Here is a 24,487-nt window from a genome sequence, read left to right on the forward strand (position 1 = left end):
TAGTTCCATATTGTTCTCCAGAATGGTTGGATCTCCTTACAATTCCACCAGAAATGCATTAATGTCCCAATTCTCCCCCAGCTTCTCCAACATTGATCATCTTCCCTTTTTGTCATCTTAGCCAATTTGATAGGTATGAGTGGATGCCTCAGATGTTTTCATTTTCATTTCTCCAATCAATAATGATTTGAAGCATTTTTTTCATATGATTATAATATAGCTTTAATTTCTTCATATGAAAACTGTCTATTCATATCCTTTGACCATTTTATAGCTGGGGAGCCAACTGATTTTCTTTTCACTGAAAACCCGTCAGGTCTAGGAGGAAAATGAAACAGACTGCAGGAACACAAAAACTAGTTATTGTAAAGCCCTGCAAACATGTGAATAATCTTGAACAGAAGATGCTGTAAAATGTGAGGGTAGCGATTTAAGATCCTTAGCAGGAATTTGCACACTGTTTTGAAGGTGAGAGGTGCATTGTATTCAGCTTACTGGAATTATATATGCTACTCCAACATGAAGGACTAGCTATTCTCCCACCTAACAGTCAGTAGGAAAATGGGCAGTACTAGGATCAAGCACACTGGCAGCAGTAAATTGGAAGGCCCAAGAATTTCCAAAACAGCACATTGTACAAATATTTCATCTAGGGACAAAATACCTCTGCACAGGTATTTAGTCCCTGAGAGTTACTTAAGAGAACCACTGAAAGAAAGACCAAGGTCTTGATGGAAGTATGAGATAATGAATGAATGAATGAATGAAGTTTTAAATCCTTCATTAAATAAACACTATACACCAAACACCTCAAAGTAATAATGGAGATAGATCCCAGAAAGAGAGGAGTGGAGGATAGGGAAGGTTAGTGTGTTTTGGAAAGTCACTGGGATCAGAATGGTGTCATAGAGGAGCAGATTGGAGCATTCTTTCTAGAAACAATGATGAGTAGATTTGATTATTGTTCCAGTCCTGCAGGGGGGAGGGGGAAGACAGAGATGTCAAAAAGCATTAACCAGAATATGACATTTGATGCGGAATATAAGAAATAAGATAAATCATGGCTATGACCCACTTCTAGAAGTACTTGGTAACTGAAGAAACAACCAATCAAGACAAAATAAGAGTTCCAGATGTGGGCACAGAATTAGGGATATACATGGTCCAAAAGATGTGAGAATGAGAGATTTAGTTAGATGCCATATATAGGTTGGCAGCACAGGAAAGGGTTGAAGAGGCTATGGTTAAATCCTTCTGATCTCTGAAAAGGAGGAGGGGGAAATGGCTGCCCCTAGGAAATGAGGAGATGGTAGGGGAGAGGGAAAAACTTGGAAACAATGAAAAGCTAATTCATTATTATACCCTGCTTAAGAAAGTAGGAAAGTGAATAATAATGTGAGAAATATGCCCACCAAAAATGGTTAAGGAAAGGAGGGTTTGGAGCTTAACCTGGTAAGCTTCAGTTGTTTGCAGAATTCATTGATGTGAAACAGTCTATTCCCCAGTGATACTGCATCAAGCCAGAGAATCAAAATGAAAGCAACAGTCTTGTGTTGTTTATGTTCTCTCTCTCTCTCTCTCTCTCTCTCTCTCTCTCTCTCTCTCTCTCTCTCTCTCTCTCTCTCTCTCTCTCTCTCTCTCCCTCCCTCCCTCCCTCCCTCCCTCCAGTGAAAACCTGGAACACAGGCTAGCAGACTGCATTTGGTATCAAAAAGTTATTGTTTGTTATTCTGTCATTTCAGTCATTCTGATATATTGTGACTCCATTTGAGGTTTTCTTGGCAAATATCCTGAAGGGGTTTGACATTTCCTTCTCCAGTTCATTTTACAAATGAAGACAGAGTTAAGAGACTTGCTCAGCATTACATAGCATCTGGATTTGAACTCAGGTCTTCCTAAAACCAAGTCAAGTGTTCTGACCTCTATGCCACCTCTTTCACATCCTGCCTCTGACCTTGAGCAAGTCTTTTAACATGAACTTCTGTGAGATTCACTTCAAGATCATAAAAAATGGGAATGGTTTTACCAAATGGAATTCTAACTATTCTCTTCCCATTGCATCCTGGTACATTTAACTTGATTTGATTTGATTCCATGGATAGCCTGTTGAGTTAGTTTTAGGCACTCCTTAATTTATATTTTAATGCAAAAACTCTCATCTCCTTCTCAACTCTGGTTTAGTCCAAAGTTTCTCAAGAGAATGGGATAGATAAATAAGGATTAATGTCTACTTTAGTTAATGATTTCAGTACTTTCTTTAATTAATTGTAACATGTAGTCATTCTTTATTCATAAAACATAACTCGCACTTCATAGAGGGATTTTTAAAGGGGGGGAAACAAATTGCATTAAGGGAAAAAAATTCCACAGTGGCAACAGGAAGTTTAAAGATAAGCAGCAGCTAAGAAAATAAAAATAAGAATACATTCTTTAAATTTCAGTATTCACTAATGATAGTAGTTCATTCTTAATTAATGTGACAAAAGAGATGGGTTTGCAGTCTTTCTATGTCATTCTTTATTATTTTACCTTTTTATTATCTGAGTTTTACATTTAATTTTTCCCCTAAGTGACTTGAAAATAGATGTGTTTATTGAAGAAAATAATATTTATGTTTTAAGATGTGGCTCCATTTGATTTTCCCTTTTTTATTTAAGTAGACAGAAAGTTAGAAACTTATATGAGGAAGGAGATCTCCCAAAACTCTCAGGCTGTGATTTTAACATAGCTATGGTAAACTTTAGTGATTCACCCTAGAGGACAGTTCACTGCCTAGAGCTGTCCATCTCTTTTCTATTTTGTGGTCCCCTTTCCCTCAATTTGCCCCAATTCTCTTCTACTCCTGGACTTGGCTGAGTATTTGTTCTGTCAGTAGAGTGCCTTAGTGAATGAACCATGTGGGTCCTGAGGTGCAATTCAATCTCTGACAACAAAGAAATGTGAGAGAGAGAGAGAGAGAGAGAGAGAGAGAGAGAGAGAGAGAGAGAGAGAGAGAGAGAGAGAGAGAAAGAGAGAGAGGGAGGAGAGAGAGAACTCTTCCTCTAGCAACTCAAAATACTTCTCAGAACCTGCCAGTTAGGGAATCCTGAAGGATTTCTATTTCGAACAATCTTTCATGAAAGGACAGAGGAATGAAAGGAGAGGAAAAGAATGGGGAGGGGAGGGGAGAAAAGGAGAAGAAAGAAAGAGAGAAAAGGGAAGGACAAAAGATGGAAGGAAGGAATTACCAAAAATAATGGAGGTTTCTGATTTCACCATATCCCTGAAACCATTTTAGTGGCTTTGTGGTCCTCATGCAAATTATAAAGATCAAAAGTCTTCCTAAGCATTTTTAATGAAAACCTGAAACACTCCTTGTAGTTATACTTGGAAGTAGATTAGCATTTATTTAAACAATTGCTGCATTTATTGCTTCATCTCAACATATGTAGGCTTAATTCTTTTAAGAAGAAAGTTGTACTTCCTTTACATCAATTTACTGAACACCTACTCTGTCCAAGGCAAATCAAACTGTCATTATTCTAAAAGAACATAAAAAATAGTTGAAATTAAAAGACACATAGAAAGACGTCAAAGATCCCAAAGAAGAATCTATCATCAATGTCAACCATGCAAGGTGAACAAAATATACTTGGAGAGACAGAAGAAAGCAGAACCAAAGGATCATAGAATGGAGCTACAAGAGGCTTCTGAAGTCTGATACAATGTCCTCATTTAATATATGAGGAAATAAACTTAACAAGATAAAAGTGGTTTCTATACAATCACATAAGAATTAAAAGGCAAAGATGAGATCTGAACCTAAGGCTTCTAACACTAGGACCATTGCCCCTTTATGTTTGTGTGTTTGTTTGGACATTGAAGGCTCAAGATCATTTCATTGAGGTTTAATTCTCTGAAGTTCACTGATGAGCTAAGGGAATTGTTCCATTGGACAATTATAAAGGTTGAGAAGGGCCATTTCCTGAGTGTAGCTTCAAGCTCTGCCCCTCAGAAGAAAGAAGGGGTTATTATTTATTATCAGAAACTCATTAACTACAGTTAATAAGAACTTTAGAAAAGGTCCCTTCTAATCTCTCAGATTGAGAGAGAGAGAGAGAGAGAGAGAGAGAGAGAGAGAGAGAGAGAGAGAGAGAGAGAATGAGAGAGAGAGAGAACAAAGGCAAAAGGATCTATTTTTTAGTCTGGGGGTGAGTGAGGCTTTCTAAAGATACCTAGCCAGAGGAAGCAAAAATGAAGGAATAGCAGTAGAGGAAAGATATAACAACAAAACTCACTTAATGAGTGATGAAGCCTTTCCTTCTTTTCTAGAATCATAAGTAGATATTCTTGTACCTTGAGCAACCTTAATAAGGGAGAGGATCAGAATTGTTACCTAAGGTGGGATCACTCCTTTGCGAGATTGAGGAACACTAGAAAGATAAGTCATGGTGACTTAAGAAAATTGCAAACTGTACATCCAGAAGTTTTAAAGGAATCTGAAAGTAGGGAACCCTGTATTGACTTTATTGGGAAAGAAAAGGTATAACTAAGAGACAATAGGTGTCTCATGATAGACTACAGAACTTGCTTAAATTAATGAAGGCAGAATAAGCATATGTAAAAGACAATGAAAGGCAGAGAATCTTGTTTCCAAGAACTTGGGTTCAAATATATCGATTATCTTTGACAAGTCATTTAATCATCCTTAATAGACCTACCTGTCCTCATCTGTAAAATCAAGAAGTTGTAGCATATAACTTTGGAGATCATTCCTGCTTTAAAATGATGATCAATGAGAGTTCAGAGCAAAAGAGAAAGGGTGATTAATAGACCTGGAGCAAAAACTTTGGAAAAATCCTCAATGACCTGAGTGGATTTTGCTTAGAAAGGCCAAGGCCAAGGTATGACTAAGAAATTACCTGCTAACCATACTCTAAAGGAAAGGGATGAATACAATGAGAGCAAAATTAGTGGAAAATTGATTCATGCTGAATTAGTCAAGTTAGACATTGTTTTCCAAGGGATGGGACTGACACTGTCACCTGTTACTAAATGAAGAAGATTTCCATCTTTATATATTTACAAAGGTCTTGAAAAGAAAATAATCTCCAGTTGCCTAGGACATTGTTTACTACTGAGTTTTATTTCTTCCTGCCCCCAAATAGGATGTTGAACAAAGTTCTGATCCTGGGATCAGAAAAAAATGATTTTAAATGTTGCTATTGTGACCTTTGGGCTGCAGAGTTTTCCACCTGGGTCTCAGTCTTCTTAACTATAAAATAAAAGGTTTCTACTAGCTGACCTCTAAAGTCCCTTCCATCCTCAGATTTAGATTTTTTTGATTTTGTTATATTCCTATTTGTTTTTATGATCAAGTCAATAAAACATTTATTAAAAAATATTATGTCAGGCAAAACCAGTTCCTGTCCCCAAGGAGTTTACAATCTAATGTGGTAGACAATGTATTAAAAAAAAACCTCACACAATGTAGAAATAAATGTGCAATATAAATTGAGGAGGAGGCATTGGCAATAGGGGAGATTAGGAAAGGCATCTTGCAGAAGGGGATATTTTAGTTTAGAACTGAAAGAAGCCAGGGAATGCAAGAGGCAAACAGGAGGAATAAGAGAATTCCTGAACTGGGTGGAAGGTTGGGAGGGAGCGACAGGGAGAGAGAACATGGAGTATCTCCTTTAAGAGACATTCCATGAACTTTCCTTTTTAGGATATATGTGATAAAGGCAATTAAGGGAGACATCCCATTATATCTATTGCTGTACTATCCACTTCTCAATAACCAAATCGCATAGTAAGAGCAGTTAATGGCCATAATGCACCTTACCCTTTGCTAATTCTCAAATTTAGCACCATGAAACAAATTTTTCCCCATTCTGAAGGGTAAGTAATTCAGAATGTAATTGACATTAATTAGAAAAATTGCTGATTATTCTGTTGATAATTTCCCCAAAAAGGAGAGAGAATGGGATTTTTCATGGCCTCAGAGTGTGGTCTAATGGGAATTTGGAATATTGATTTAACTATTTGAATTTATTCACATTTCAAGTTGTAACATGGATGAGAGCCAATAGAAGCTACAGTGTGACTGGGAGGAAATAAGAGGTAGGATCTGTAGTGTGCCTTTTGATCACTGCTTCACTTTTGCTCACCTACACTCAGCATGGAAGCCAGGATGTCAAAACCTTCTTTGTATGGAGAAAGAGTCTAGAGACTTGGCAATGTTCTGAATGCGTCACAGCATCAATCTCCTTTGTTGGTCTTTGAAGGCTTGTTCTACTGTCGGCTTTAGAAATACCCAGTACAATGTGGGGACAGCTGTGAAGTCAGAGAGCTGGTTCACCTGTCCATTGGAACATCATTTTCAAATGGCTTGCCTTTGAATCCAAGGGGAGTTAGGCTTTTCTTCTTTTATTAATTAGTGGCTTTCCATCAGGGCTTTCATTAATCAATATGTCTGCAGTGGGGCTGATCTTTTTCCATAAGGCAAAATGAAGCCTGCTGTCTTGTGGATTGGTCATGGCAGCAACACATAGAGCTTTTTGCAATGTGTTAGAAGGACCTGGTGATATGAAAGAGCTGAACTCTTCCCAAGATGCCGTGGGCCTCATTTTCAAATAGGTATTTTTTACCTGGATATGCTAATTTGCCCCAGAATGAAATGCTTAGATGTCCTTGTTTCTGTTCCTATTGCTGCAGGAGAGAATATCCTCACCTGTGTCAATCAGGTTTACTCTAGTTGGAGTTTGACCACCCTGAATGCAATTTGATGAACAGGAATCCAGAGAGTGCCAAATATTAAGGATCCTTATTCACATTTCAATACCTGGGACAAATCCCATTTCCCCCATGATGTCTAAGCAAAATATTATTTTATAAATTGATCATTAGATTAAGTAAAGACATTGAAAGTCAAAGATGAAATTCAAGTCAATGTCCTATTTTCCAGATCTAAGACTCTTTCTCTTTCCACTCATTCCCTGGTCCCAGTCTCTCCAGCTTTTAGAGCTCTTGTTTTGTTACTATTTCTCCTGATTTGGTCCATTTATCCTTCTTTCCTTGCTAGACATGAGCTCCTTGAGTTCTTAGTTATTTTAGATCCACATATAGCATCAAGCATAAGAGTCTATCTAATAATGATTAAACAAGTTGAACTGAATATGACATTGTTCAAACTTTGAAACAAATGAAAGGTCCAGGGCATCATCAAACTCAGTCTGCTCAGATCATGGACAGACAGTCAAAATTCCTTTGGGCACTGTTTTATCCTAGGGCCCTTTGGGAAGACAGAAAAGAAAAATTAAATGGGTTATTGGCTCTCAAGGAATTACCATCCCGATGCATGTGATCAGACAGTTTTGTTGTTCACTTGTATTTCAGTCATGTCTGATGCTTTTGGCAATGATGCTGGGAAGTTTGCTATGTCCTTCTACAAATGATGAAGCTGAGGTCAATGGGGTGAAGCAACTTCTCCAGAATCACACAGCCAGTAAGGGTCTCAGGTCAGAGTTGAACTCATGAAATGAGTCTTTCTGACCCCAGGCTTGTCATTCTTTGTTGGGCCACCTACCAGCTTTAGGTAATTCCCAAAACCCAACCCTCATAAAAAGCTGAATTACAGGTAAAATAGGGGCTCTGGGCTGATCCTGGATCTGATTGAAGATCACTTCAAATTGACTCAATAACAAAAAAGATGCCAATGGAGCTCTTGGGCTTTTTTCCATTTATCCTTGCCCTGCCATTTTCTTTTTCATTGATGACATCATTTCACCACTTCTTAATTCCTAATTCACAATTTTCCAGTTTCCTTGGGATGATACTTAACATCAGAAAGCCTATTGTTCACATTCAGGCTTGTTTGTGGATAGAAGACCTTCCAGGGTCACTCATCAGTTCATATATTTTGCCTTGGTCCTGAGCCAGTCCCAGAATTGAATGGGTGGAGAGAGACAGGATTACCTTCATCTCATCTACTGCTAGAATTAACCTAATGATGTTTTTGAGAGGTATAAGGAAGATGACCAGTCAGATCAATATCTGTATTCTTTTATCTATCTGCAATATCATAATGGTACAATGAGTATTAAGTAGGAAAAACAATAGGAGAAGGGCAAATTATCCTGCAACTGTTTGTGAGTCTTATTTTGAAATAAAGATTAAAATGAAATAATAATGATAACAATAATAATTTGATAGTATTTCCAATTTAATACTTATTGTACTATGATATTGCAGATAAATAAAACAATACAATTTTTAAAGGGATCAGAAATATTGATATGCCTGGGAATCTTCTTTACACCTCTCAAAAATATCATTGTACATGGAGTACTGAGCTTAGAGTAATGGAGGGTCCAGTTTGAGTCCTTTTTTGAGTTTCATTATAGTTATCTCAAAATTGCTAAAGCTTAGAACCTCACCATTCCCCTGGCAGCTCTCTAAGACTATATGTTGCCTATACACATACATGTGTGTGCACATGTATGTTTTAACTGAACTGCATTGATGGAGGACACCAGAAAGTCTTTTTTGAAACCACAGGGTAATGTGGCTCTAGATGGAATATGTATGTTGCATGCATGTGTTTGAATGCATATAAATATAGATGCATATAGAGAATTTTCATGTTAGTTCATTAATAGCTGTTGACTTGAATGGGACTGAATTTCTGTGACATCTCTTGGTCCATTCTACTCCTTTTCCCTTTGCCCAGCTGTTAGTATGGCAAATGGTGCAAAGTAAATTCTCAATCAGCAGCAGCAGCATAGTTATCATTTATATAAGACTTTAAGGTCTATAATCTACTTTGCATATGTTATCTCATTTGATTTTGATACCATTGCATACTATACCCATTTTACAAATTAAGAAACTGGGATTAAGAGAGTTAATTAACATGCCTAAGGTCACAGAGCCAATAAACACCAAAGGTAGCATTTGAATTCAGGTAATGCTGACCCATGTCCAGTACTCTAACCAATATACCACCAAATTGCCAAATAATAAAAGACTGTTAATCAGTGGACTGTTATTTTTTACATAACTGGCTTTTCCTTTTCTTTTAGAATAAGGTAGGATAGAAAGTAATATTTTCGTAATGTTTTAATTTTTTAACTTCTAAAAGCTATATTAAAATATGCATATGATACTGAACTGCTACTTAATTGGGGATTAGATTCCTATATATTATTACCTGGATGACTTTCTATACATTGGAACCAAATAATGGTATTGAAAAGGTGACATATTCCCCCTCCCACCCTCTTGCCACATATTATTAAGAATGGTGATATGTTGTAATTGTTTAATTATGCAATTAAAGGGGGGTACATTTTCTCCCTTGAATACATAAAGAAAAAAAGATTTTCAATTAACAATGACCTTTCAGACTCCTACTGGTTTGGATTCTGCAGCTGGCAAGAGTGACTGCAAATGAGATTCTGCACTCTACCTTGTACCTTTTTTTTCCCTTGGACTGATTAGTTTCATACAGTTGGCAGGGGCCGCCCCATCGCAGGCAGCGGCAATTTGGTAGCAATCTCCAGGCCTCTGTTCAATCCCCCCGGGGAGGCTTGAGATGGGCTGTCAAACCCTGTCGATGGATGCGTGTTTTCATTCTAGAGCTGGCTTTGTACTCGTTGAAGGGAACTAGTCTTTAATTTGTAACAGAACATTTTCAAGATGAAGTGGAGAAATGGGGGCCTTGGGAGCAGTCACCAGGGTCCACACCATCCTAGCGTTACCTCTCCTAGCCTACTCCAAAGGAAAGGACCCCAAATCTGCATCCACATCCTCAGCATTTGGTGTATTGGGTCAATGACTATTATTAAGAACCTACTAGATGCCAATTACCTTGCTTTAGCAATAGATAGACCTTCTGTCCAAGAGCACCCTCCACACTGGGAGGGCTGCATTCATTCTGCATAAGGAAAACTTGGCTTTTACATTTGACCTCCAAATCCACTGAAGGCCAATGTCCTCACAAATGCATTGCTTGGCTTATTATCCAGGTGGTTCTTGCCAGCTAAGAAAAAATAGGAAAAAAATGTCTATGGGATTGGGTAACATATGCATGCATATATATATATATAATAAATATGTTATAATATGATTAATATAATATAATCAGTTATATTGTATATAAATTATATTATGCAAATATTATAGTAATAAACTTTGTCCTTCATTTTCAAAGAAGACCACGATGTCAGGGAGTTGAGGCCATGACAAACACATGAATTGGATTTGAGTGAATGGATGTTATGCTAAGTTACCTGCTTTCCTTTCTCTACATATATCCAAACACACCCAAATACATATATTATCCATGCATATCCATATAATTTAATCCTATGAATTGTTTTTAAATAAATGCATATTTATGTCCATGCATTATAAGCTATGGCCTTCTCACCATTCTGCCAATATAGATCTATTTTTTCCTGATGAAAAATAATCTGCAATACATCCATTATGTTAAAGCATTAATATGAACCTTATGCAGTCCCAAAGGCTTTAGGGTTGCTAGACACAAAGGGGATGAAGTAAGGGCAAAAACACTGAGACTCCTCACTTCTGAACTGTGTGACCTTGGGTGAGTCACTTTTTTTTAGTTTTTTTTTTTTGCAAGGCAATGGGGTTAAGTGGCTTGCCCAAGGCCACACAGCTAGGTAATTATTAAGTGTCTGAGGCTGGATTTGAACTCAGGTCTCTTGACTCCAGGGCCTCTGCTCTATCCACTGCACAACCTAGCTGCCCCTGGTGAGTACTTTTTAAATGAAATTTAACAGTGATCTATTCATCAAACACTGACTAAATATATACTTTACCCCAGCAACTGTACCGCACTAGAGATTCAAACAATAAATAAAAGACAACCAAAGACTCAGAAGGAACAGAATGTGCTTTTTATTTCCAGGTGTGGTCATTATAGCAGGTGTTTTGCTCAGTTTTCTTTAAGGGGTGTTAGCAGGGAGCTTTACAGGACTCAAAGGCGTAGGAGGACAAAAGATTTTCCATAAATGGCAGTGATAAACATATGAAAGGTGTTCACAAAGTTTGTGTATTTTAAAATGGGACAAAGACTTTCCTCAAGGATCTCTAGTTCCCTTTGCACTCTGCTTCTTGTGGTTGTGATGAAATTCAAAGAAACCAGCATTTCTAAGAAACGCCTTCTAACTTCTAAGGTATTATAATAAAAATGTGATTTTTTTCTTCTTGTCACTGCTATTGTTCTTCTGACCAATAGGGCGACTCTTTTACATTCGTATCCTTTACTCTTACTCTAAGTGGGGCGCCTCATACTTTTAGAACTAGAGGGGACATTTTAGATCATCTTGGACTGCTCCCATATAATTTGGGCATGAAAACAGGGAATCAAAAGGGATGTGAGATATCCAAACTCTTGTAAGTTAGGATGTAAAAAAAGTGACCTTCCTATCATTTTCTTCTCTTCCATTCTCCTTCCTTCAATTGCTCTATTTTTGCCAAAAGACTAAATTAGTGATTCATAAGAAAAAGTTTGCCTTGAATTATATTTTCCATTATTAGAAACTAGGAGATTCAGAAAATAATAATCACTTGTAAGAGATCTTCAATTATGAAGACTTATGTTTTCTATTGATCCTTTTAACAGCCCTGATAGGCAATCTAAGTATTATAATTTCTCTAAGATAGATGAGGAAACAAGTTGATAGAGATAAAATGTTTTAAGTCACCTAGCTAAAAGTCCAAGAGACATGCTTCCAGAAAACAGTGGAAACATTGATCAACTAGGAATCTGAGGGGGTGGACTTAAATCTTGTTTATGCTCCTTACTCGCTGTTAGTAGGAAATATTCTTAATATCTTTGGGTCTCATTCTCCCTTGAGTTGCATAGATGGGCTCAGAGATCACTTCTACCCATAGAACAATGATTCTTTGACCCAGACCCAGAGGATTCACCATCAAAGACCAGTGGTTTTGTTTTTTTGTTTATTTTGTTTTTGCTTTTTCCATTACAGCATCTTCCACTCCATTTTTTTTTTTTTTGGAAAGGCTGATTGTATATAAAAGTACTCTCTGTCACCCATATTTCAGGTGGAAAATGTTTTCAAATAAACACATTTCTATTTAAAAAAAAAAAAAAAAAACAAAAGACCTCACCTGTCAGTCCTGTTTCATTTGCAATTGAAATAAAATTGTAAAGAATTTGTGAACTTCTGCATGGTTTTCCCTGTTATTTCTTATGTTTGTAACTGCCACCTCCTCCTTATATAGCATCTGGAAATGCTGGCAGAACAAAGGGAGCTTTTGGTTGGGATCACATTTTCATTTTGATTAACAATTTTCTCTCTTTTGTAATTTTCAGGTGTTATTTGGAAGATGGAGCTTCAAAGGGTGCCTGGCTCAACCGGTCAAGTATTATTTTTGCGGGAGGTGATAAGTGGTCGGTGGATCCTCGAGTTTCAATTTCCACATTAAATAAAAGGGACTACAGCCTCCAGATACAGAACGTCGATGTGACGGATGATGGGCCCTACACGTGTTCCGTGCAGACTCAACACACGCCTCGAACAATGCAGGTGCATTTAACAGTACAAGGTAAGAGAGTGTTTCCATCCACTTGACTGGATCGCTAACAGCCATGCTTTGGAAAGATCAATATTTAGATACTGAAATGCTTTGTAGGCAACTGGGGGAAAGGGCAGACTGTCTTTGTGATCAGATAGCTGTATCATAATTTCCATTACTGATAATAACTGTTATAGACATTTACATGACCAAGCATCAAGACAGGAGTAAAGATGTTTACATCCAGAGATAACTCTTTTTTTCTATGAACCTCTTTATCCTTTTCTACCTCCGAGTCACCCATTCTATAAATCTTTAACGTCTCTGGATGGATGCACTAAAATAATGGTGTTTATTAGAATGCTCTCCACAGTTCTATAAAAGTGAGAGGTAAAGCATTTTCTCTTAGAGTTTTGAGTCAGTCGCTTGCTATTACTGACTCCCATTTATCTTAGTTTATCTAAAGTCTTAGTTTATTTAAACCATGTTATCTATAAGCAGAAAAGAAAGACAACTTGGCATAAGGAAAGAATACATTGCAGTCATTTATATTCTTGCAGAATTCATTTGTATCCCTCTAATGACCAGATAACTAGATGAAGAAGAAACCCCCCAGCCATATGGTGGGTAGATAGCTCATAGAGAATTTATGGGAGAGTCTCATGAGGCGAAGGCCTGGATGGGCTTGAGATATGTTGTGGGAGGGAAGATGACATTGATTGGATCACACATTCATCGAAGTGTAGTCATTCAGAGGGAAATTGAAAGCAATATATGGACTTAAATTACGTTAATAAAAATTCAAGTCATTATATATGACCTTAATTTCTAATTCTCGAATATGATCAGGTGGCTCCTTATATCAGTGAAGTTTCCAGTATATGAGTATATGTGCATAGGCATAATGGTGTGAAAGAGAATACAGGTATTTTTGGTAGAAGAAATATTACTTCTTTTTAACTTTTTGCTGTGTTGATTTTCAAGATATGATTTTGTGCCTTTAATGAGAGGAAGATAGTACATAAAATACTTGCTGCTTTGATTAATTCCATAAAATGAGAGATTGGGGATTTCCAAATGCATGTGATTGTGAGCCTTTAGCTCATTTATTTACTTCACTAAGTATTTCCTTAGTGTGTCTGTTCACAGGAAGTTTGATTGAATTCAGGTGTTTGTTGGAAGGAAGAAAAGTAAACTTTGTGTATGTTGCCTCTTGTTTGTATTATTATTGAGTTACTTTTCATTCATGCCAGACTTTCTTCGACCACATTTGGGGTTTTCTTGGAAAAAGGTCCTGGGAAGATTTGCCATTTCCTTCTTTAGCCCATTTCACAGATGAGGAAACTGAAGCAAACAGCTCTAAGTCCTTTGGGCAGGAGCATACAGCTACTAAATTCTGAGACCAGATTTGAATTCACTAAGAAGAGGTTTCCTGACTCCAGACTCAATGCCATTTATTACTGGAGATTCAGTAAAGCCTCAATGCTAAGTCTGACATGCTTTGGTTATAAAGAAGGTAATTTATCTTTTGTTCATTGGCGCAAAGTGAAAAAAAAATAGTGATCTCATATATAATTCCATAGGCTGCTAACCACTAATGTCCCATAATCAAAACAAAATACTTAAGCAATTGAATTTTCAGAATTGATATTATTAATAAAAGTATAATTGCTCTTATTTGCTATTTTTTCTTCTTAATGACTTTCTTCGTGAGAAAAGGGAGAGCAAGAAGAGGAGGAATGGATTATAGAGGATAGAAGGCTGACATTGCTATCAAGAAGCCCAGAGTTTGAGTTCAACCTCCAGATTAGACATTTAAGCTCTTAGATCCCAAGGCAGCTATCTATGTTTTGAGTTACAGAAGAATTGTTAATCTACAGAGCTGGAAGAGGTATATATATATATATATATATATATATATATATATATATATATATATATATATATATTTATGTATATATATGTATATATATAAACACACACATATGTATATATATATATATATGAATGTAGGCATGTATTTATGTATTTGTCTATATGTCTATAGATATTTGTATATATTATACATAGACATATATTTTCAATATCTATATCTATACTATACATATAAGATAGAGATATATGAAGACTATAAATATATAGTCATCAGTTGATAATTTAGGAAGTATTGTTTAGATAATATAATTTGAATTCATTCTATCCTAGACATGATTAATTTCTTTCTCTTAGTTTTTTCACTTACCCCCCTTTCTCCTCCCTTAATATTAGTATCATATTCAGAAACAATCCAGTTAAAAGAACCCATAGCCTAGTTGCCCAAATTTCTTCATCTCCCAAGTGGTTTATAACCTGTTTCATATTTTATTGATTCAGAGTAATGAAGTCAGAAATAGCCCATGATCTTTGACCATAAGTTGGCACTAGAAATGCCATTTATGGGTCACAGTATTTAGGTCCAGATCTTAGAGTTATGTCAATTCAACAAATGTTTACTAAGAACCTATTATGTGATAGTTGCTGGTCAGAGTTTCGTTTAAAGTGAAGAAACTGAATAACTTACTCAATGATTCACTAATAAAAAATAGCAAATTTTGATGCATCTCCATCCTCTGACAAATCTGTATTCTTTCTGCTGTGATGTCATAGTTTCCTGACATTTAAAAGTTCTGACATGATCATTTGCAGTTTATATGAGTATTTGCAAATATATAATATTCCATACGCACACCTAACTTTTAGAATTCTGGATTCTTTGTAACATAGTAAAGGAAGTATTCTTGGAATTGGGAGAGTGGACTAATAGAATGATACTTTTCTCTATGAGACATTGGTTGATTTGAACTCAGAAATATAGATGCACCTTTTCCCGGTTTTCAAGCTCTCTGAATTTGGAGAAGAGGATAATTGATGAGAACTTTGATGAGAACTGGTGAGAATCCCCAGCCAGAAGAGAGAAGCTTTATTCTGATATATTTAATCATTAATCAATATTTGTAGACTTAGAAATGCATCAGACATCTGAGGTAAAAATACATAAACTTGGATAATTTGTAGTCTAGTCATTTCAGTTGTATCCAACTCTTCATGATCCTTCTTGGTGCTTTCTTGGCAAAGATACTGAAGTGGTTTGCCATTTCTTTTCCAGCTCATTTGACAAATGAGGAAACTGAGGCAAATGGATTAAATGTTTTATTTACAGTCAAACAGATAGTAAATGTCTGAGGATGTATTTGACCTTAGGAAGGTGAGTCCCCCTGGTTCTCAGCCCGGTACTCTCTTCTCTATCTCACCTAGCTGCCCAGCTGGAATAATAACAATGGCTTATTGGGACTAAGATTAGTGAAAAGATTTTTTGCATTAAAAGAAGATCTCCATAGTTACTACTGACATGCTTTAAACAGGGACTTGCGTGTCTTTTAGAAAATGAGAGGAAAGAAAAATGTCTCTTTGAAAATGATTTTATGAGTCAAGTTAAGGCTTTAATACTTTTTCAGTGCTTATGGAAGTCATTATTTATTAGAAATGATTGACGTACGGGCAGTATTCCAATTATATTAACAAAGTTCAAGGGAAAATATTAATAAGCTAAGCAAACCAGCATTTCAAGTAAATAAATGTCATGGGGAGTCAACCCCACTCCAACCACATGTCGACAGACGAAATAACAAATGTGACAAATACATCTATTCTCCTGCTAAGTAGGGTAAGTCAGTCTATATTGAAATAGCTTTAAAGGGTGGATTGTTGGCTTGATTATTTGTAAAACTTCTATTCACCAAAATAATGTCTTCAAGTTAGAGGAATTCAGTTTCAAAAGAATAACACAATGATAAGCAATGATGCTATTAATTTCTGGTGTACCGTTAGGTTTTTCTAAGTAAACTGAGTCCATGTCATTTCCTGCAACTACGAATGTTTGCTTGGAAGCTATTTTTAAAAATTAAATTTCTTTCCCACTTCTTCAACTCCCTCTTTTTCCTCCCTCTCTCATGCTCAACCTACTTCTACTTATTTTTCTTCTCCCTCCTATTCCTCCTCTATTACCTTTATTTTAAATGATGGGGGGGATCCTCCTAAATGGGTATTGTGCACACTGAATTTCTTAGAGATATGAATACTGATAAATATGGCACCTGTAGGATAGAAGAAGAAGAATTCTAGGGAGAAGGAGGTTGGACCAAGAACTCAACTGACAAAAATTTATTCTTCCTTTGCAATCAAATACAGTGGCCTGGCCAATTTATTTCACAATCTGGGCCTCAGTTACCTCAGTTGTAAAATGGACTACAGATCTTTTATACAATGTAATTAAAAGTCAGTAGTTAATAAATATTCATTGAATAAATGCATGATTCCTAAAATTCCAAAGCTAAAAACTTTTGTTTTACTAAAAGAAAGAATTGCTAAGTTGACTAGAAAATGCATATGAAAGGTATAAGATATCCAGTACCAAACTGTGTTTTAATAAGTACAGATCTTTTCATTTATCCCTGTGTTTTTTCCTTTCCTAAAATTGGCAACAAAAAGTGTCATGAAATTTCTGGAATCTTTCAATCTGAATGTTGTTTAGAAAGAGTGGAAATTGAGTAATTGATCCATGTACAAAGTTAATTATGTCATTATCTATAAATAATATGGTGATGCTAAATGAAGTTACCTAATTGGCTGTTGTTTCTGGTTCTGTTGTGTGATAATTAATACATTTCTAATTCACTTATTCGAAAAATGTAGGGACATGGAGACATTATCAAAAGAAATGGAACCATTCTTTTATAATGCTGCTGTTGTGAGGTTTAAGTATCTGGATATTGCAAAATCCTCTGATGAGATTCCAAGCCTTTTAACCAGTGACATCATGATTCCTGGGAACTGAGTCATAAAATGGTTCAATGCAATGTGCCATCTAATGAAGGTCTAAGTTTCCCAGGTGTATTTATATAGAGTCTAGATGACCACTCATTGGGCATGCTATAGAGAGATTTCACACTGGTCTAAATGGCAATTAGAATCCTTTTCATTTCTGACAAATGCAGACTAAACAATATCTAACATACTGATTTATATTTAGAGTGTTGAGAAAATGTTGACTAGTATTGAATGGATGAATATTGAATGGACATCATCCATATTACTTACACTGCCTGAATGTGAGAGATCACAGACACAGCTAAAGAGGATGCTAGAGCCCAACTAGTCCAACCTTCAGTATTATGAATGAGTGAATGAAGTATTTTTTATTTTGCTTTTGTTCATATTTATAGCTCATTTTGTATTTTACCCATGAAATTGCAAATCTATTATATAACTTGCCTTTTCTTTTAAATAATATAGTATAAAATTATCATTTTTTTATCCCTTCCTCTCTCTTACACAGTATATGACTTTTATTAGATACAAATATCCATGTATGTGTATGCATACATGCTGATGTATGTATGATTTGTATGTGTGTATATGTAATCGAAATTTGTGATTAGTTCCGTTGGTCAACTGGATTCAAAGACCTCTTTAAGATCCTCTTTTAAAAAGGAAAAGACTTCTTTGAATCCAGTTGTCCTAATGCATATTTGGTCGCTGGCCTCAGATGGCTCTGGAGGACAAAGTGAGGCAGGTGACTTAGCAAAGCCCCCACCCCCACCCCAATCCCATCCACTCGGTGTCACCACATCCTGTTCCATTCCCATGGTCGTCTTCAGAAAAGGACAAACAACAACTATTCAAAATGACTCGATCACTCAGTCATTCTTACAATATTAATGTCTAGGTTCTGTTCATTTGACTCTTTTGTGCAAGTCTTCCCATATTTTCTCTCAAATGGAACATTTATTAGGCAAAAGGACTGGGAATAGAACTGGCAAAGTAAGGCATTCTCTGCTCTCAAGGAGTTCTCATTCTAATGGAGGAGACCACATCTAGAGATAGCTGCAGCTGCCAATCCCAAGGCAATGGCTATTTAATGGTATTTATACTGATGAAATTATATCATTGTCATTGTTGATCATTTGATGATGCCAAGGGCTTGAATAAGGGGGTTGAGATGTCTTACCTGAGGGACCCAAAGGAACAGTTACCAGACTGCATCTTCCCAGGGGTTGCTTCCTAGGATGGAGCTGGTTAGATAAGTTGCTTGTCCAAGACTCATAGGTTCAGGGTACTATGCTGTCTCCATCAGGGTCTAGAGATAGTGGTCAAAGTGGGGGTGCAATTGGTGTGAATGATTCACTTGGAACATGCTGCCTCCCGCCTCATTTTTCAGGGCATCTTGATGTTTCAGCTAGGTGGACTTGAATTTTGAGTTGGTGTGGATAACTAATCTCTTCTCCATAGAAACTGCTTCCTTTAAAGATGCTTGTCAAGCACTGGCTGGAAGCAGGGTAGGTGGTCTTAGGGGGTGCCACTGGTCACGGTTCTAAGGTTCATCGGCCTTTTGGTACCACTGGTCATTAGTAGATACTTGTGATGATGAGGAAGATAAACAAACCCCTTCCGTGAAATGATATTGTCAAATGAGGATCTGAGAATCTAAGATGTAAATAGGAGTCATGATGCCAAATTCATTCCTTGATCCTCTAGGATACATAACTATCATATGGTCTATTATGTAGAATAGTCTGGAACTGACATACAGAATCACTAAGTCTACGATGAAATAAAAAGACTCCAAAACAACATGTTAATCTATCTAGGTTTGGAAGTAGGGAGCAGCTATATAGAAACATCATTACTATGTGTGTAAGTAAAACAGAACCTCCCTTCACCCCCATAGAAAAAGGTTTAATTATACCTGTGATTAAATATCTTTCTGTATATCTAAAGATTTCCTTGATTTTAAGCAAGGAGTTTTCTTTGAAAATAATAATAATGAACTAACTTCATAGGAGACTTTGGGCAAGTACCTTCATTTCATTGTGACTCATTTTGTTTAATTTGTAAAATAAGGATGCTGGAATAGATGGGCTCATTATAATGTCACTTAAAATAATTGTAGCTAATAATTACCATTTGTATAACACTAGCATTTTACATGTTATCCCATTTGGCCCCCACAATCCTATGAGGGAAGGGCTACCATTGTCTGCATTTTCCAGGTGAGAAATTTGGGATAAACAGAAGTTAAGCGACCTAGGATCACCCAGCTAGTAAGTGACTGAGAGTAGATTTGACTTCGTCTATCCTAACTCCAAGACACAGTCACCACCACAAGTGACCCTCAGAAGAAGCCTTTGACCCACTTCCCAGTCTAACACTACCTACTGCACAATTCTGAATGGATGCAAATATGACCCATAGGGAGTGTAATATGATTACCAGTCAACATCTTAAATGCATGCCTGGATTAGCAGATCAGATAATCCAATCACAGGAAAGGAGGGTCCCAGACAGTGGAGTTGATAGTGAAAACTATATTGAGGATATCTTCTAATCAAATGATTGAATTAGAATAACCATTCTGGATGACAGCTATGAGTTATGCAAGAAAAGTGACTAAATGATCCAAAGCCTTTGTTCCAATGATACTAAAACTTGGCATGTGCCCCATAAAAACCAGAAATTGGAGTAAAGACCCAAAGTGTACCAAAACATATCAATGGTGCCATTCTTTTTGATAGAAATAGAAAAATACTATGGAGAAATACTGAGTGGTTGGAACATAAGTGTAAAATATGATCAAACAATATAATGGGTTGTCATATATAATGGTTGATAATTTTAAAAATAAAATGTATAGGAGAAACATAAAAAGGTTTCCGTGAATGGATAAAGAATGAATGTTTGGTAAGATAATATATCTGAGGAGATTATGATTAGGAAGTTGAGTTTGGAGTAGTAGAGAATGGAGAGAGATCTTATGAAGCCTTCCTTCTTCATGGCTGAGAGGTAAGGGATGACTAGGGGGAAATAATGATGTCCACTAGAAGGTAATTGGCAGTACACCAGATGTCTATGTTTAATTATTTGTTCTTCCCCTCCTTTGGGTTTGATGTGAGGTTGGCAGGCCAGTCCAATAATGGTTCTGATACTAAGACAGAAAGCATCAGAAAAATGGAGGAAAACAATCACACCCCATTCCCTGAGAGCCAAGTGGTAGAAAACATAAGGGGGAAAAAATTTCTCCAAAGAATTAGAAATTTGAAACCACTAGCACCTAGTGAACAAAATAGAATACTGAACTTGGAGTCAGGAAGGTGACTTCAAGTTGACTCTTTGCCCTTTCTAGCTATGCCGCAATCCTTGGGAAAGTCAATTAATTTTTCTTTGTCTCGGTTTCCTCAAAATGGGGATACTAATTGCATCTGAGACCCAATGCAATAATACATGTAAAACTTGTTTAGCATAGATCTTGGAACTTAGTAGTCCTTTAATAGATGTTTGTCTCCTTTCTTCCATACAAAAAGTGCCCTAAAGCAGCAGTAATAACAGAAATTCAAATAAAAAAAATCTTGAGGTTTCACTTAAACCAATAAATTGGCCAAATGAGGAAAAATGGTAAGAATCAACATTGGTGGGATGATGGGGAAATTGCTACACCCATTCTGGAAAGGGATTTTGAGTTATTCACATAATGTGTCCAAAATATCCATTTTGTTTGACACAGATATTCTACTATTATTCATATACAACAAAGTGAGCATTGACAGAAAGGGTCTATATAAATAAAATAATTTATAGATATACTATGATAGCAGGGAAATGGAAATGATTTAGATAGAGAAAAATGGAAATTTATATGAGTACAAGTGAACTAAGTGAAATAAGTACAAGTGAGACCACAGAAAACAACATAAACAATCTTTTTGGTCATGATTGATTCATATCCCCATTTAGTTTTTCTTGGCAAAGATGCTGGAGTGGTTCCATTTCTTTCTTCAGCTCATTTTCCAGAGGGGGAAACTGAGGTAAACAGGGTTAAGTGATTTTTCCCAAGGTCACACAGACAGTTTCTGAAGTTAGAGTTTTACTCCTAAAAGGAATCTTCCTGGCTCCAAGCCTAGGGTGATCTTCAGCATTTATCACACAATGGAAAAGAAAAGGACAATCATCACAAAATAATCAAAACTGAATACCAAAAATTAGAATGACACAACCTGGAGAAAACTTCTCTTCCACATCTTCTAAAGGAGGGCCCCATGAGGGTGGAAAATTGTAACCATAAGATTTTCTTTTCTAATGTGTTTGTTAGTTTTGCTGAATTTTTTTCTTTTGGAGGGGGTAGGGAGAGGTGGGGATGAGGGTTACCGGAGAAAATATAGATGGGGCCTAAATAAAAGATAGCAAAAAAAAATCAAAGGAGCAAAACTACAAAGAACTACATGGATGATTTATCTGGATGATTTCTCTCATTTCTCTGGAATGCTAAGGATGGGGACAAACTGAAGTAAATTAAGTACACCTATCTCTCAAGGATTCTAGAGGGAAAGTGATTTCATTCCCATTTCCTTTATTATGCTTGGCTGCTTCCATCTGGACAAATCTGGCCTCTTAAAGGAACTTCCATATAAAGCATCTTTTGAGTCATGTGACTGAATGTGGAGGGGAGCAGTCCTTTGGCATTAAAATCAGCATTTCCTCTAAGCAGGGAATGAATTAAGCCAGCAAGAATCCCTTCATTTCTACCACTACTGAGGCTCTTGGTTTTTATATATTGGGTTTTTTTCCCCTTTTGGCAGGAGAATAAACAATTGTATATAGTGAGGCAGTGTTGATTAATAGCAATTAGGCGGGATTTTATTATCCTGTTTCAGGTTTAAAGAACGAATATGCCAAGATAGCTTGGGAAAAAGGAGAAATATCCCAAAGGAGGAAAAAGAAACCGTGACTTCTCATGCTGAGACAATATTTCTGGCAAAACAATTTAAACCACAGTTGGCCAATGGTATTCAACAACTTTACCCTTTTCAGGGCTCTTGATATCTGTAGATGAGGAGAGACAGAGACAGAGAGAGACAGAGAGAAGAGAGACAAGGACAGGGACAGAGAGACAGAAAGACAGACACAAAGACAGACAGAGACATAAACAGAGAAACAGAGACAGAAAGACAGGGTCAGAGACAGAGAGATAGACAGAAACAGCGAGAAAGACAGACAGAGCAATAGAAATGGAGAGAGAGACATGGAGAGGGAGAGGGAGAGAAAAGAAAGAGAAAGAAAGAAAGAAAGAAAGAAAGAAAGGAAGGAAGGAAGGAAGGAAGGAAGGAAGGAAGGAAGGAAGGAAGGAAGGAAGGAAGGAAGGAAGGAAGGAAGGAAGGAAGAAAGAAAGGAAGGAAGGAAGGAAGGAAGGAAGGAAGGAAGGAAGGAAGGAAGGAAGGAAGAGGAAGGAAAGAAAGGGAAGGAAGGAGGGAAAAAAGATGAGGAAGGAAGGAGGGAGGGAAGGAAGGAAGGAAGGAGAGAGAGAAAGAGAGAAAGAAAGAGCTTGTTGGACAAAATCAAGTGATTTTGCTTTCACAAGGGTGAGAAAAGGTATTGCCAGAATCTCACAAATGTCTGAGGATGATACATTACAAAAGCCAGAATGCCTGGAAACTCAAGAGATGCCAACCTGTTTACAGGAAGGACAGAGTTAAGACAAAAGAAAAAGGTGAAATAACTTTGCAGGGGTTGAACAGGAGTCTGTGCTATTATCCCTTGCCCCTGGAGAAGGAGGTAGCTGTTCTTGCTCATCAGTATAATGAGCATGGTGGGGAAAATGAATTGGGGGGGGGGGCGGTGAGTTATCAGTTAGATTTGTGACCCCAGCCTATGACTGACATGAAGGGGCAGGAACCAAGCCTTTGAAAGTACATATAGCAGCTAGCATTTGGGGGTTTCAGGGGCCCCTCTGCCACCTTGAGAGAGGTGTGCCATTATCTTAATAAAAACCATTTTAATCACTAGGGACTAAGATTTACACGCCATTTATAACAGAAAGAAAAAGAGAAAGGAAGAAGGAAGAAAAGAAAGAAGGGAGGAAAGGAAGAGAAAGAGAAAAGCTATCTGGAGCCAAGAGTTGGAGCTTGTTGCTTAGCCAAGTGGCCACTATCACTAAATCCCGGCAAATATATTGTAAGGTAGAGGAAGACTGAAAGATGGAGGGGCAGGTTGGGAAGGGTTTTAACTATGGACTCATCACAAGTGATTTATTTCCTCACATACCAAAAGCAAATAATTCACAAAGATTCTTTTAAGAATCAGGATAGAAAAACAAATTTAAAAAAATCAAAAAAATAGATATTTTCAAAAAATCTAATTTAGAGTATTTTTTAAATTTAAAACTAAGATAAAGAGAAATCTGTACACCACTTGAGCCAAATCTGGTGGCAATGAAAGCTATCCTTAAGACGTGTGAGAAGAGTAGAATGAAGTTTTCATTGTCTAAAGTTAGAATCATTTACACCAACCAATGAGACAGAAGACAGTTTGTATATAGCTAGCAATGTTCTTTGAAGGTCTAGGGGTTTTTAATTAATCAAAAGAAATGCATTGAGGCCTGCAATGGGATGAGCAATGCATTAGGCAGACTAGATAAATATAAAAATAAAACGACCTCTAGGAGCTCACATTTAGTGGGTGAAGGACATATAACATATACATATTCCTATCTTACAAATATATACAAAATTAATCCAAAGTCATAAGCTAATTAAAAATCTTTCTGCTATGTAGCTGGGAGGTCATGTCGAGATTTGAAAAGGCCTTGTTTTCCATAACTTCACCTCCTCAAGGGTCTTATCCAGAAAGTTGAGCTTAGCTCCATCACTAGACTAAGTGTTTTCCTTCATACTTTGGACAAACCCAGAATGCTGAGAGACAGGACCCACCCCCCAGCAGAATGGCTAGGTTTCTTTACTAGTATTTTCTCATTTTGCCACTTCAGAGCTTGCCCATCTTTTTTTTTAGCTTTTAATAAGGCAAATGGGGTTAAGTGGCTTGCCCAAGGCCACACAGCTAGATAATTATTAAG

The 24,487-nt window shown here is 36.8% G+C and overlaps 1 protein-coding gene across 1 annotated transcript in view; it reads left to right on the forward strand.

Annotated features, from left to right (window-relative positions):
* Positions 1 to 24,487, forward strand: part of NEGR1 (neuronal growth regulator 1) — an 817,401-nt gene that overhangs the window by 396,608 nt on the left and 396,306 nt on the right. The window contains exon 2 of the mRNA XM_074220351.1: positions 12,347 to 12,579. Within this exon, the coding sequence (XP_074076452.1) occupies positions 12,347 to 12,579 (233 nt within the window). The remainder of the gene's footprint in view (positions 1 to 12,346; positions 12,580 to 24,487) is intronic.

This window comes from Macrotis lagotis, chromosome 2 (assembly GCF_037893015.1).
Source record: "Macrotis lagotis isolate mMagLag1 chromosome 2, bilby.v1.9.chrom.fasta, whole genome shotgun sequence".
In the NCBI taxonomy this organism is placed as follows: domain Eukaryota; kingdom Metazoa; phylum Chordata; class Mammalia; order Peramelemorphia; family Peramelidae; genus Macrotis; species Macrotis lagotis.